The sequence below is a fragment of the Lipophrys pholis genome (genome assembly GCF_963383615.2).
Source record: "Lipophrys pholis genome assembly, chromosome: 19".
In the NCBI taxonomy this organism is placed as follows: Eukaryota; Metazoa; Chordata; class Actinopteri; order Blenniiformes; family Blenniidae; genus Lipophrys; species Lipophrys pholis.
In genome coordinates this window covers 13,988,345-14,004,054 of record NC_137647.1, presented here as the reverse complement: position 1 = coordinate 14,004,054, position 15,710 = coordinate 13,988,345, and the positions used below count along the sequence as shown (strand labels likewise).

The 15,710-nt window shown below is 42.5% G+C and overlaps 1 protein-coding gene across 1 annotated transcript; it reads right to left on the bottom strand.

Moving 5' to 3' along the window:
* Window positions 1-8,549: 8,549 nt before the first annotated feature.
* On the bottom strand, window positions 8,550-11,072 carry socs3a (suppressor of cytokine signaling 3a). The gene is made up of 2 exons (XM_080487107.1): window positions 10,796-11,072; window positions 8,550-10,287 (listed from the first exon to the last, which is right to left on the bottom strand). Exon 2 carries the CDS (start codon window positions 10,139-10,141, stop codon window positions 9,524-9,526), a length of 618 nt encoding a protein of 205 aa, XP_080343233.1. The 5' UTR covers window positions 10,142-10,287; window positions 10,796-11,072; the 3' UTR covers window positions 8,550-9,523.
* Between the last annotated feature and the right edge of the window lie 4,638 nt (window positions 11,073-15,710).

Sequence of the window (15,710 nt, the reverse complement as noted above, 5' to 3'; positions counted from 1 at the left end):
GAAAAAAAAAACTCTTGCAAAACTTCACAGCTTCACAAGTAAAAGGAAGTTCCTGCATGTTGTTCTCTATTCAATATGACACACTGGAAAGTATTCTGGCACAGCTTTTGCCAGCGTGCTATTTTCAGGCCGCAACAACACACAGTGTTTTTACTCACTTATTACTGAGAACTAAATCAAACCAGAACTTCTCTTTTTAAAAACATTGCAGGAATATTACTGCTTGTGGTGAGCACCCAGTGTGCCAAAACCTCAGTGCACAAACACCTACAAATGCTTTAAGTGTACAAATACTGAAACATTTGGTTTCCATGGTGACGACCACTTGTGTCACATTATGAATGAGGAGAGTATTAGTGTCAACATACTGCATTTAGCAGTTACGTCACAGTACAACCTAGATCGAGCTGTCTGACGTGACAAAGACACACCCTGTTCCATTAAAAGACTCGCACAAATGCCCACACACGCACACAAACACACACACCGGCCTTACGCAATTGTTCCATTCCAGACCAAACCCGTCATAGTAAATAGAAAAGACCATTGTCAATAAATACTCTTGTCACGAGCACATGGCGTAATTTTCTCCCCATTGTATTTCTTGCTGATGCACAGCAACAACGTAGACAATCTCTGCAGCATGACTTGATTAGGCATGTTTGTGTTTTGTCGTTTGCTTCTTCCTGATTCTCAAAAAAGTGGTCGAGAAATGACGAAGGTTCCCTCTCCAGATAAGATAATCATGAAGGGATCCGGAGTATCACCAAATCAATACACAAGCTTGTCAGAGACGTCTCGGATTTGTTTGATTGCGGATTTCTCATGCAGCTCGTGAGGCCCTGGTGTGTGTAGACGCCCTGTGGATCGCCTTGTTGTAACTAATGAAGGTTGTGTTTGCACACTGCATTAAAGTATTTGGTGCAGCGCCCGTCCACCACAAGCATGTCATTTCCCTTTCAGCCAGCCTGCTGCGTGCTGTAGCAGTGACTCAAGGGGTGTTTCCCAGCAGAGCTGCAGGACTGTCAGGGATTTCTCTGTAGCTGCTGTTGTTTACATTGGGCACCTGAGTGACAATTTTAAATCACTGTCATGTGGTGAAGTGATTCAACTGAAGTAGTAGTGACTCCGCGTGTCTTTCATGAAAAGAGAAGAAAAACTATGGACCCAAATGATTTATGGAAAAAAGGTCCTGCCACAAACTGCAGGTTCTCTAGTCCATTTCACATAAATGATGTCTTGCATCACTAAACCACCTATAGAGTATTGATAGGCCATTGCGGGGGTGTGAGGAAGAGCAGACTGACATTGATCTAGCTTTGGCTCATGCGTGACTCAAACTGACATTTACTGCTCGAAAAATGTCACAAGTTGTGTTTTGTAGATCAGATATACCAAACAGATGATGTCAAAGTGGTTTGCACGCTAACGCGTGAAACTGTATGCCAGCTTTCACGGGAAGTTCTTGACACACATTTCCACCCTCAACTGACAGATTAAGTGAAATCATAACGTTGTTCAGAATATTTGGAAGCTCAGCCGTGGATTGTGCTTTTGTTTCAATGAAGTTTGATGTTTTGTGACCCTCACAGACCCTCAGTGTTCCTCCCTCAATATTCATAACGTACGAGTGTGACCATGCTGCTCACGGTGAACAACATGACTTTAAATTGCCCGTTGGTGTGATGGTGCACAGTGGTGAGCTGGTTAGTGTTCTTGCCTTGCAGGGAGAATGGCCCCATTTTGAGTCCGGATGGGGACCTGAAGTTTGCATGTTCTGGGTGGGTGCCCTCCAAAAAACACGCTTATTGTTTGTTCCATCGAGATGTATAGATGAAATTACATGGAGTTCGAAGAGCCACATTGCGAGCACAGTTCCAGTAAGACATTATCATTCAGACACAGTGTAACATTCACTTTTACAACTGTGACATTACAGCTGTTTGTAAATAATGTGAATTATTCCCGCAATTCTGAGAACTCCCCAAGAGCTCATGCATCTTATTAGAGACAACAGTCTAATGTTTTAGCAGTTACTCATCTGCATGTTTGTTTCCCCCCCCCCTCTCTATCTACTTGGAAACCTCCTTCCCAAAAAGCATTTCCGAGCCTCGGAAGTGGCAGGAAACTCAGGATCAAAGAACCACCTGAAGACACAAGATTGAGATTTACAGGATTAAAGTGGAGTGGTGAAGTGGCGCAGAGGGGAGTGGAGTGCTAACAGTAAATCTGGAGGGCTGGAGGAGGAGGAACAGGACCAGTATGCCTGGAGCAGAGGGAGGGACTTGCGGGCCGAGATGAGTCATAGCTGCTCCTTGGTTGGCTCCGGTGTCTGGCATCTGGAGCTCATTGACAGACAGGGACTCCATGGCAACCAGCAGTTACGGAATTGTAAACAGGCTGAGGGACTGGAAAGAGGAGCGGGAAGCGGCGTTCTCCGTTTATCCACAATGTGCTCAGTAGCGCCAGCGGCGCCGTCAGCTTACTGCAAACACAGGTGCTGAAGTCACAGAGAGCAACTGAGGTGAAATGACCATAGGCACTGACGCAGGGCGCAGCAGCTCTGCAAGCGGGACCGATCAGAGCGGAGAGAGAATGAAGAAAACTTAAGTTCAGCTTACTTTTGAACGCAATTATAGAACTAAGCTCTGTTTAAAAAACAACAACAACAACAACAACAACAACAACAACAACAACAACAACAACAACAACAACAACAACAACAACAACAACAACAACAACAACAACAAAACACCAAAAACAAAAATGTGGGCCAGTGTCCTAGATGTTGATCAGTAATAAAAAAAAAAAGAAGTAATTTTTACTGGGGTCAGAAGAGATGGGCAGTTTTAGTTTTTTTTAAAGAGCAGTTCAAAAGACTGGCTCATTGTTATATTAATTTATTTATTAAGAAGTCAACCATCTATTACTGTCGAGTGCTGAGTTTTCATATGGCGTTGTGAGTTGTTCGTTGACCCGGACTGAAAAGAGAGGTTGTTCTGACAGATATGCACTACTTTGCATGTCGTCTCCCAGAGAAGTGCATCCGAATGCATCTAAGTTTCCTTTGACTCTGGCTCATTTGGTTTTTTTCCGTTGCTAATACGTCCTCCTCCCTGATAAAGAGGTAAATGTGTCTCAACCTGTTCATATATGGCTGCGTTCACGTGAATGGAGCATGGACAACTCGGACTTATCGGGCGCACAGGTGACACACGTGAAAACAGCGTGGGCAATTTGCACATACGAAGGTTCTCATTGTTCACTTAAAAGAGCCATTCAAACGACTGACTCATTCGCTAACGTCACATCTCCCCGTTACCGGTCCCCACAGAGGACATCTGCTGTTTTTCAGGTCAGACTGATTGGAAGGTTGACTAAACCTCAGTTTATTTCAGCCAGACATTAGCATCATGTCAAGAACAGCATGCTCCCGGTGAATAAATGAATAAAACTCCAGATATGGAGATGGATTATGTCGCGTGAGACACTGCCAGACACTGCCAGACACTGAAATGAGTCCATCAACTTCACAAGCGGCTAACAACGTTGTATTATGTGTATCACATGAAATTAGGCAGGACAAGGTGGGGCCTTTTCTGAGGAACAACAGTAGGAAGTTTCACATAAAAACAACAGGCAGTTTTCCAGGTCTCAGCAGGAATATCCAGTCCTGGTAGGGTTTAAGGGACGCTCTTCTCCCCAGGTTGGGATTCACTGCTGCAGAGTCCAGTGACGTTCCAGACCTGCCAATTTTCACCTGACATTGGCGCCACTGAACACTGTGTTTACTTTACAGGACAATAATGTATTTTTCCAAAAGTAGCGAAGGCAACTTGTAAGTACTTTAGTCTCTGTGGCGCTGTGTTATTTAGAACAATCAGCATGAAAACGTACCAGCAGTTACCTAAAGTACTGCATTGTTGTAGTTTAAGTAAACCCATGTGCAAGTGTGTGTCATCAGCTCTTTAAAGCAGTGAGGTTTGAAATATGAAAGAAACTTTTTCACATGAATTCATTATCCTGAGGAGCCAATTGACAAACTGCTCTGGAGTCCAGGTGTACTCATTGAACTCTTCTCATAATCAAACAATGAAACGTTGGATGCTACATAGGATTGATGGCAATTGGATCTTTGTATCTCTCTGTGACTTTTGTCTGCTAATGCTGATTTAAATTGTAAGTCGATGCTGACCATTACTCACACAGTCCAGCAGGCCTTCAATAGGTCATTGATGGATACGACTGCATTTACAAGTGTTCGTCAGACTCCTCGCGTTTAATGTTGGCTACTGAAGTTCACAGGAATTCTCAAAATGCCTCACATGCATTGGTTCCTGTTTTTAACAATGCAAATCACGACAACCCGTGGATGTTTCCTAAATGCCTTACCTTCGTCATTTTATGCAACTTCTTTCAAGAATTTTCCTTAAACTCATCCAAATTTGTAAGCAAAGTTTTTTTTATTAAACACAAATAGGGTTTTCTAGATACGCACCCATCATCACACACAAGGAAAACAACAAATATTCAAGTATTTTGATAATTCCATGCCTCATTTTTTGGTGTGTGTGGTCCAACGTACGAGATCAAGTGTGTGCCGAAACGTGTTTAATGCATTGGTTAATTGAGTTTTATTGCACTATAGCTCCCTGTCTCACCACATGCCATGTCTGAGGTGTTTGTTAAACAGCTTCGTAACCGTCTGAAACACTAAACGATTCAAGACTCTGCACACTTGAGTCAGCAGCAGGTGTTGCGTCTCGGTTGGACGTGACGGGCTGTGAACGTATCGCTGCTTCCTCTGTCGCACCTGCTGATAAAGAATAACCTTTTGTTGTTGAGACGTTTGGTGCCATTGCATTTGCACTGAGGCTATTTTAACTGCTGAGAGTAACTGTGTGTGTGTGTGTGTGTGTGTGTGTGTGTGTGTGTGTGTGTGTGTGTGTGTGTGTGTGTGTGTGTGTGTGTGTGTGTGTGTGTGTGTGTGTGTGTGTGTGTGTGTGTGTGTGTGTGTGTGTGTGTGTGTGTGTACAGGCTCTCTACACTAGAACTATGTGTTTCATGGAGGTTTATGTGGTTATGTAATTTGGAATCCTTTTCTTATCATTTTTAGTTCTAACATTTTTTTTTTGGGGGGGGGGGTTAGAGAGTTGATGGAAATAGTTTGACTATAAATAGAATATTAGAGCATGAAAAAGTATCTGACCATTTACAGTAATGTTATTATTTGGGTTATATTTAACCAGGCTTTCACAGAACACATATCCAAAGTCCAGTTTAGGCATTACATAATCTCCATCGCTGAATAGAGAGTTTCTTTCATACATATACACATCTTCTAAATAAAACCCACACTGCAGAACAACACAGTCACAATGAGCATTATGTGAAGTTTCGTCGAAAGAATTCCACAAGTGCTTACCTGGATATTCTAAAAACCTTTATGTGCAGCAGCGATAAGTCGATTTCAGCAGATTACAAAGTATTTATCCAGTAAAGAGACTTGTTTTACACTTGATTTAAGCCAAAAGACAGACAGAACTTCATTAAAGTGTGCGTGACATCTGTCTCTCTTTTTTTTTAAATCTCTGGTCCAACTGATTACAATCCCATGAGGTGCATGCTTCAACTATTACATCAAAGTTCTACTTCCATCTTGTAATTACAAACTAAAGGATGATGTGGATGGATTTTCCCAGTCAGAGGGTTATATTTATCATCAGCCTAACCTGACATTAAACACCATCATTGTGCTTTAAGTCGCTGTGGCTGAAAACCCCATTTACCCCCATTTTACTTCTCTGCACTTTTTTTAGTCCTGACGTTGAGTTTTAGTAAAATAACCAGGTTATTCTCATATTTATCTCTAATTTAACCCAATGAAGTAGAAATGATAGACAGCATTAAAAGGGTATTTCTTATATTTCTTTGTGGTTACTAGAAGCAAGAAACGACAGGGAATCCTAACAGATGTTACTTGGGTGACATAACATTTCCTTTATTTTTAAGCAGTGCTGATGAATCTCAATGGAATTTAAAAAAGAAAGAAAAAAAAAAAAGAAAAAATCACAAGTTGCTCTTGCGTGCAAGTTTTGTGTGTCGTGTGCGTCTAACCTCTACCTGCCCTTGCTTTTGTTTCTTTGAAGTGTGTTTGAAACATCTGCTGCAGAACAGAAAAGAAGAACTTTCTGTGGGAGCCGTGTTGGTTTCAGATCACAGATACAGAGAGAGGTTTGGAGGCATGGCTTCATGATAAATGTCTAAAGTGTGAATCGGTTTGCTGGAATCACATGACTAGGCAGTACCCGCGAATTACTCGCGAGGCGTTCTTTTATTAGCCTGCCACAGAAAGAACAACCAGTTTCAGCAATGAACACATTTGTGCAAATTTTTCTGAGGTCTATGTGTTTTTTCTATAGTTTGTCTTGGAAAAAAACCAAAAAACTTTTACTATCTGATTCTTTTTTTTATTCTTGCTTCTGCATCTGCTGTTACTCCCTTTTAGCTCAGTCTCAGCTTCTTCAGAACTGCTTCAACTCATCTGACATAACACAGTGGAATAAATAAACGACTTTACATTTTGTCGGGATGTTTTTTTGCTTTACATCAGAGCTTTGCAGCTCGATAAATCATAAATGATAAATGAAAAAAAACAACTTTACACAGGACATTGAAGTCATGAGAGAAGCTCAGTCCTTCTGAACCCGCCGCACTGAGTCCCCGAGAGCGATTGAGAACATTGTAAGTTGGCAAGTAGGAGGCCGTCACAGTAATTATCTTGGGCATGACTGCTGTTGCAAATTCCCACTAATCAATCATTTTAGTGATCTGCAGTTAATGTTTTATGTTCCTGGCTGGATATCCTAGAATTGTTATTACACCTGTGCACTGCAGAGCCGCTGTGGTCAGAATAAAGATCCAATGCTTTCATAATCAGTTAATCAATTGTTTAACTTTGCCTTATTCCCTTTTGCCCTGGACTCCATATTGCCTAAGAAGTTAAATATTTTTGTGGGCTGCAAGCCTGAATTAAATGAGCTGGAATCTTTTATTATATAACAAATTGCAAGCTATTTAAAAAAAAAGTCTTCAAAGGTGGGACCCATATGAGCAATTTGTGAAATAAATGTACCCCAAAAACCCCCCCCCCCCCCCCCCCAAAAAAAATAATAAAATAAATATTTGTAAAACTAAAGCAAAAAAATAAATAAATAGAATAAAGGCGGTAGGATACATATGCACGTACTGCTTCTCACAATCAGACGGAAACAAGCAAGCTTTTCCAAAGAAAAGCCAGGACGCCGGATGTTTTGTTCCAAAAATAACCTGAGCAGTAGCTCACACACCAGATGAAACCTGATGTAATTTATTGTTCCGAGAATTGGAGGACGATTTGTTCGGCTCACAGGCCAAGTCTGCTTATATTTGTGCTTTAAATGGCAGATTTCAGCGTTGTTTTGTGGTGTAGCTTGCTCATGTGAAACGATTGTCAGAGGCCAGTGTGTGTGCAGCAGCAGCTGACACATTCTTAGGGAACCATTTGTTTAAGACAAACTCGTGTACCGTATGTTTATGTTCAGACTCGAGAGCGTTTCTGAGAATCCAGATGTTTGTTGCCACACAAATGTCTACATCATTTTGTTTATGCATGTGTGAGCATGTTAGATCACAGTAACGTAGAATTCAGTGAGTCACGCGGCAGTAAAGCTCTGCGTGTGCTTCCCTATCAGCCACACACGCTTTATCCAAGGGAGGGTTGTGGGGGCTGAAGCCAAACCCATTCAATATTGGGAAAAGGGCTGAATACACCCTCATCAAGCCTCCAGTCGACCTGCAGGTCTGGTTAGTTTATCTGAAGTGGCTCCCTATCGTCACACAGTAGATTAGTTTTATCTTGTAATGACTTCTAAGAAAGCTAATCTTAAGTCGGGAACGATTATAATATATATATATATGATAAGCAAAAATAGGTTTGTATTCACACTGGGTTTTCCTGCGTGGAGTTGGCGTGTTCTTCTAATGTGTGCATATGTTAGTTTAATCATCCTCACTTAAATAAAGCGTGTAGAAAAGACTGACTTGTGATTTATGTTTAAAGGTGCAGTTTGTGAAATTGAAGTTACGTCACTCCTGTGCATGAGGTGGCAGTAGTGAGTCGGTTTATTGTACACTTTTTCATCTGCATGTGGGATTGATGTTCTTTTAATGAGAAATAATAAAGAGAAAACTGTTCAGTTGTGGCCTGACCTTCATATATCTAAACCCAAACTGATGTGATTGTGACTTCAAATGTACATGTATTATGGAAACTTTTCAGTATTAGAAGAAGAAAAACAAGAAGTTAAGAAAGCAAACAACCAAATGTCATTTCATAGAAAAATAGCATTCTTTATTATAAATTACTAAAATGGTCATACGAATATAAATAAGTGCAAAGTTGTAATCAGTCTGCTTGCGTCTTCAAACATCCTCAAGCATTCAGAGCCAGTAGTCTGACCGTCAAAAATACATCTTTATAAAAGACAGCATGAGAAACAGACTCAACATTTCATCCGAGCTCTTGTAAACATGTTTTTTTTTTTTTTTTAAGGAAAATAACGAGCAAAAGATTGATCCCGAATGTAACATATTCATTCACAAGCAGTGACGATCCTGTCTTTTATCTAAACTCAGCAGTGGTACTCCGTCCTCAAGTAAAACCCTGTAGGATTCAGTCAGGTTGGTCTTCAAAATACGCTTCCGTCTACTTCTGGGAAATTTGGCATGAACCCTTCCTCTTACACAAAGATATCACGAGCACATCTTTACAGGTTGTTCTGGTCTCGTGAGATTTGAAAAACAGTTATGTGAAGTTTTGCATCCCGGCTGCTCCACTGATGCAGACAGAGGGCCCTGATGGTTCACTGCTTGTTAATTTCCAGCGAACACTTGGCAAGAGATCTCAGGACTCTGCAAGGATGTGTCTTAACTTAAAAGAAAAAAAAAAGAAAAAAGAAAAAGAGCCGGTCTAATTGTTAAGGCCAGTCCAGCTCAAAGTACTGGATGGGTTTCTAAGGCTGGTGTGTGTGAGCTTGAAGGCATCACACACACACTGGTTAGCAGCAGCAGCAGCAGCAGAGGGAACTTGTGTGTCATCACACTGTCGGCAGCCGACTGTGTTTAAGCCTCGCTTTAGTTCTGAGTGAGTTTTACATCACTGCCGAGGCCGAGGAAGAAGGTTGTTTCTGTGTCACACAACCAGATCACAGCAGTAGTTTTTCTTGGCCCTCGTTGTGGACGAGTACTTAATCCAGTGTCTCTTCTTAAAATGTCGAGACGGATGTCAACTTTGGAGAACCACAAGCGCCGTGTCGGTACATTCTCTCGCCTCGAGCTCAGAACCAAATCAGCTCGGTTGTTCCCTCTGCTGCATCATTACTCCTCAGATACAGCGCTCGACTTCACATAGCTGCACTGAATGCTTCCAATCTCCTTGTCGCATTCACGTCTTTGACCCTTCAGAACCATCAGTCACATGTCTTCAGATGGGAGCATCATACTCCTGGAGGAACTCCTTCAGAGGATGTGGGAGTTGGTCTCTTTTAGAGGAAATGTCCAGGTGTCCGTTTACGGTTTTCCTGCACAGGTGCTGCAGAGTGGACAGGCTACAGGACAGAGGTTTGATGAGCTCCAGGGGGATGTTTTCCCCACCGGAGTAGATGTAGTAGATATTCCCACTGCGAGAGTTCCCTCTGCTCTGAGGCATGTAGTAATGAACCAACTTGAGGACGCAGTCAAAGCGCGGCGCAGAGTGAACGTTCTTGGGGTCTGTTTGTAGGTAAAAAGAGGACGCGTCGCACTGGACGCGCAGATTCTTGGTGCCCGACGCCGTCTTGACACTGAGGGTGAAAAGATGTCGGTTGTCAGAGCTGTCCCGGATCAGGAAGGTGCCCGTAGTCTCTGTCGCCAGCATGGCGTTGGCCTCCTTCCCCGTGATGGCGCTCCAGTAGAAGCCGCTCTCCTGGAGCTTGTGCAGAGTGGCGAGGACCATCTGGTACTGCACCTTGGAGGCGAACGTCTTGTAACGGTAGGACAGCCGCATGCTGGAGTCCAAGGGGCTGCTGCTCATGGCGGAGTCAAACTTGCTGTGAGTTACCATGGCGCTGTGCCAGATCTATAAGCAGCCTGGGGAGCACCGGGTGCTGCACAGACAGTATGAGAAGAGGCGGAGGGGGTCACACAAGTTCAGCTCGACGGAGGGGATGAGAGGATGAGAGGAGCCCGGCTTGTCTGGAAACGAAGCACCTGAAGAGACAAGGAGGAGGTCAGACTGGAGAACGTGACACTAAAAGCACTAAACGTACAATAGAATATCTGACTCCCAGGGATGTGCTGAAACTAATTTTCCAGATGTGTGTATCACCCCTAAAACACTGAAGTCAGAGAAACATCTGGAAAACTGGAAACAACAAAAAATACTAAAGTAATCAACCAAAAAACCAAAAATTGTAAAGAAGAGACGCATTTGTCTCGAATACCTCCATCTAAGTCCCAGCCATTTCGGGGAAACTTTTTGGAGTAATCAGCCCTCGGGAATGAGGCACCACGGTCAGTTCCAGTAAAGACATCGTAATCCTCATTGCGCAAGTTAAACGCACAACACCGGCTTCTCCAAACAGTTTACCTCAGTGACTCAAACTCAATCTGACTCCTGCACTCTTTTTAATTCCAGCGCTGTGCATTAAAATCACGCTTCAGACCGTCAAAGAGAAAAAAAAAAACAATAGTAAAAAAAAAAAAAAACGATCCTCACCTCCAATGTTTCTCCAAAGTATAAATCCAAACACTTGGTCAGATCTTTTCACAGTTGCTTAGGAAGCAGAAATGTCGTCTTCAGCTGTTTGTTTGTTGTCTTTTTTTGTTTTAATCCTGAGAAGTTATTTGGCAACAAACTTTGTGAGCGTGCAGAGCGTTGTGCGCAGCGGCGCGCGCTGAAGCCGAGTCTGATCGTGAGTGAGTGAAGCTCAGCGGAGAGAGAGAGAGAGACTCTTCATATGTGTGACGAGACTCCGCCTCTTCCACTTTGCTCTTACTGGAATCCTCGCTATTATTTTTTTAAAGGGTTCCTGCCATGAGAAGTCCCCCCCCCCCCCCCCCCTCTCCCTCCTCCTCCCTCCTCCCCCCTCCCTCCCTCCCTCACCCAAAATGAAGTTAAGGAGGAGTTCCAAGCAGCGGCTATTTACCTTTTGGTAACCTGGAGTCTGTTTAAGAAAATTCAAAACGGAGATGTTTTAAAACGTATACAAGGCACGTGACTTCATCTTGTTTTATATTGTTTGAAAGGTTTTGATCAAACTTCTGCTTTCTTGTGTCTGGTATAATGACTCAGTCCGAGGCGTCATCGGTTTCGGAGAAATTCGTAGTGGAGTGTGGCTCACGTGCAGTTCCCCGGTCTCCCCACAGGGGGCGCTTTGGGGAACTGGCTGCCTTGTTTCCCACCATCAACAGCTGGTCTCCAAGGCAGCGGCTTATTGTTTATTCCCCTTGTCAGGGTTTAGATCTGCTTTTCCCCGCACTGTTTTCTGTGCTGCTCTTGGGTTTAGTTTTCTCCCTCTGAAACGATGTCACATTTGGAACTGGAATACACGTGAACACGTACTAGTATTTTAATTATGTCAACTTCTTTTTTTTAATTCACCACAGTCTGTTTATAAAAATGTAATATCAACTATTTTATTCTCCTGATAATCCAATATTTTAATACATTTCAATACAACATTAAAATATTAAATTAATGATACATTGTCCAAACAGCATTTTAAAAAGCATACTTGCATTTAAAGGTTTATTTTTCTTGCAGGCACATGTTAAATTGTCCTCATTTCTCATGATGGTTAATCTTTTGGGTTCCGTATAGATCTGTATGAATTCATTTTAGTTTTTATATTACTGTACATTTTGTTTTATGGAAACGCTCATTATTATCTTTGTGGCTGCTCTCTTCTACGGTCACAATGACAGATCATGATCTGTCTGTTTGACTTTTGCACTGTTACACCGAGAGACCATCCTGATATTGCTGTTTTGAAAGTATATAGTGTCCCGAATTTGTTTGTAAGGCGGTGGTCTTTTATCTGTTACAAGAGCGAGGGTTATAGGATCTCTCTACCAAAGAATGTGAATCTCTATCTAAGTCATCATCTTTGTCTGCTGTCTAAAGGAAGTGGAGGTGACAACATGCATGTGACTGATAGAGTGCTCATGCGATCCACAGCCCTCCTTGTTGACTCAGCCATGACTGCCATGGGCCTCCGAAGATTATTACACGCGAGATTAACCCCAGGCTGTGGCAACATGTCAGGTTTTGCCCGCCTCCAGCCAGCTCATTCAAACACTGATGCCTGGCAGGAACAGACAGAAAAAAATCTAATCCACTGAGTCAAATGAGAATCCAATTAGAAACGTTTCGACACAAAATGGCTCAAACTTAGAGAAATTACAGGACTTTTCTTTTTCTTCTTCTTCGCTGTGAGCTGGGCAATCGCTGGAGCTTGCGGGCAACAGACTGACGCCACAGAGCCTGATGAGGTTTGGTAAAAGCCAGCTGTGTCCACAGAGGTGAGTCAGGTGTTGTCTAATACAGACCACCATCAGGAAAGGGGGAGGGGAAATTGCGAATATAGCCTTGTAACAGTGTGCTAGTTTCCAGAAAACCCATTGTGTCATCATAGTGAGGCATCTATGTAGCATGCAAAGTCTCCCCTGGGTTCCTAATAGGAGTCAATGAAAGGAAAAGAAGAAGCAGAAGTTGACTGCAGCGGGGAATGAGAAACCCCGAGATTATGTTCACCATGTTGCTATAGAAACTACTACGCACATCACGACTGCATGCTGACTTTGCTTTTCAAAGTGTACTTTTCCAAAGTCAATCACACGTTTGATCCAATCAAAAAGATGGAATTTAAACGCATTAAAGAGTAAGATGTGGGGGAAAAAAGACTTGTAAAGGAAAAAAAAGGAATAATAACGAGAACGCAGTACAAACTTAAGCAGAGGTCAACCCACAGATGGAGGTGGCCGGTGAACTAGGCGACCCGGAGCCGAGACAGGAGTTTCTTGGTGTAGCGCAGCGTAGGAATCCAGCCAAACATCTGCGGGGGGCGCGAGGCCTGGCAGTGGCAGACTTGTCTCTTTAGGCCACGTGTGCGTGCATGTACCTCCCCGTGTTGTTTTACTTTTGACAGGTTTACAGAATCTCCCGACGGAACTACAAAACACCCGCCTTTCCATTAACGATTTTGTGCTTCTTTCAGGCTCAACTGAATACATTTCACCCCCCCCCCCCCCCCCCCCGACACTGTCCTAGAAAAAACACACAAAAAAAACCTGAATGTGTCTAAACTGGAATGCAGAAGTGATGAGTCGGTGCTTGGATTGAGTGGATGAGACAAGGCCTCGCATGTTAGCCGGTTGGTCTAAACCACTGTTTAGTGGAAAAGGCAGCTGTTTAGGTTTTCCCACACTGACTCAGAAATTTACTCGAGCCCCGCGGTTCCCGTAAGCCCTCGTTGGATGAGGGCGAGAAAAAAAAAAAGTCGGCCTCTCGACTGAAAAAAAAAAAAAAAAAAAAGAAGAAGTAAGAAAGCGAAAAAATATTATTTGAGAAAATATTTTGGAGCTGCTGGGTCTTGCAGAGTTTCACCGAACAGGGAGATCCCTCAGAGGGTTTTTGCTTACTCTACCAATTTTCAAAAATCCTTTGTGGTGTTGGCAATGACAAAGTCAGCGGGACTATTTGCACAGCTGAACACGACCCAAGTCCCCGATCAGCCATCGCCTATTGTTATTTGTTCAGTTGAAATTACGGAGACCTTTTTCCATGTGTTGGCATCAAAACAAAGGAGACAAATCAATGAACAATATCTGAGACCAGAGGTTCTCAAAAGCCTGACCTAAAGTATGGGAGGATTTTAAATATTTGGTGAGTGTTTATATATAATAAAAACATGGAGAACTGTAACTGTCATAACTTCTTCCCCAACGGTTTTGCACCAAAGCTTATTTTAGAATCTTATTTTTGTCTGCGAATCACTGGAGTGGTTACCTCTCTTGCCTCGCAATGAAAAGGTCCCAGGGTTCAGTCCGGGTTGCACTCGGGTCGCCCTTCTCCGCACAGTTTGCATGTTTTTCCAATGCGTGTGTGGGTTTTCCCCAGTTTGAACTCACAGTCCAGACAGTTTGAGAATTAATGACAATAAATTGCCCGTAGGGGGTGTGTGTGTGTGTGTGTGAAAGTGTTTGACTGTCTGTCTCTGCGTGTTGAAAAATGTGCCTTAGAAGATGGATGGACTGTGAGTTTTTCTACATAATCTGCGACTGTTAGAACTGATAGTTTATCTGTAAACACAATAAAATGAAAATAAAAATCAAAACAGTTCCAATGCTTCATTTTGTTCTTTTTTTTTTTTTTTTTTTTTTTTTTAATTCTAGTTAATTTTTCAGAAATCATGACAAACCATTAGTCAACCTGATTCCTGTCTTATCAGGATGGTTGTCATGTACAGTCTCTCTTCCCGGACCTACCTGCACTCCGCCCTAATTTAATGTCACCGTGTTTGCTTTAGGTCAACACTTTTTTTTACTAGCGTATTACAGTAATACTTCCTTGTTGTTTGAGTCGGCCTTCTTTGGCATCGTTATCAATCATGCAGTAATCATTTCCTGGTAACTGTCTTTATGTGCGTGTATGTGTGTGTGTGCATGTGTGTGTGTTGCCCTCAATATCGTCCTTTGTGTGTGACCATCACGGTCGAGAATGCCAAAAATCGAAGTGGCGGCACGGTTTCCCACAGAACGATATCACTGAAAACACACTGACGTGAGGACGTCTCACGGAGACGCAAGGAATTCCCTTCAGTACATGTCGTCGTTGAATGTCAGGTATGTTGCTCTTGGTGTCTAGAGCATACTACGGCAACTGAGCAAATGTATTGCATAGCAAATATGGAGCAGAGACAATAAATGAATACAAGTTTGAACCAGTAGTTTTAGGTTTTAAGTATAAAAGTTTTAAGTAGTACACCTATTCTGTAAATAGTTTATAGTAATAGTAGGTAGATGTATCATTTCAAAATGTGCACAGAACACTGTTTGTTTTCAGCCTGTTGAACTGAGTCAAAGTTCAGCTTCACAAAAGACATGAGAGAGCCTGGTTCAGCTGGTTCCTACAAATGTCAAATTTGCTTCTTTTTTTTTTTTAAGTGTGAGCGCAGTAAGAATGTTGCATCAAGCGCAACATGCAGCAGTTTGCATGCTCCCTATCACATGAGAACTATTTATGGCTGTCAGGCATCTTCTGGGAAGTGCTAAAAGCAGAACACAGAGTCATTAACATGAACTCTTCACGCCCACAAAAACAAAAAAAAGAAAACACCCTCTGTGACACTTTACAGTCACAGATATTTTCACTATGCATGCGGCTCGTTCAATACATTTCCACAGACTTGCCTTTTAACAGTGATTAACATAATTGGTTGGTTATTAGCTTTCAAATAGAAAAGAAACAAGCAGTTTACGCATTCACTAAGGCTGTTCTGTCAGTCGATGATTAAATTGATTTGTTTAATGGCACACTTGACATGGTTAAGGACCAATCCTGCCAAACAAATGATGGGCAGGCCGTTCAACTCCAGGCACTGCCCAAGTATAAACACAGCACCACAGTGTTG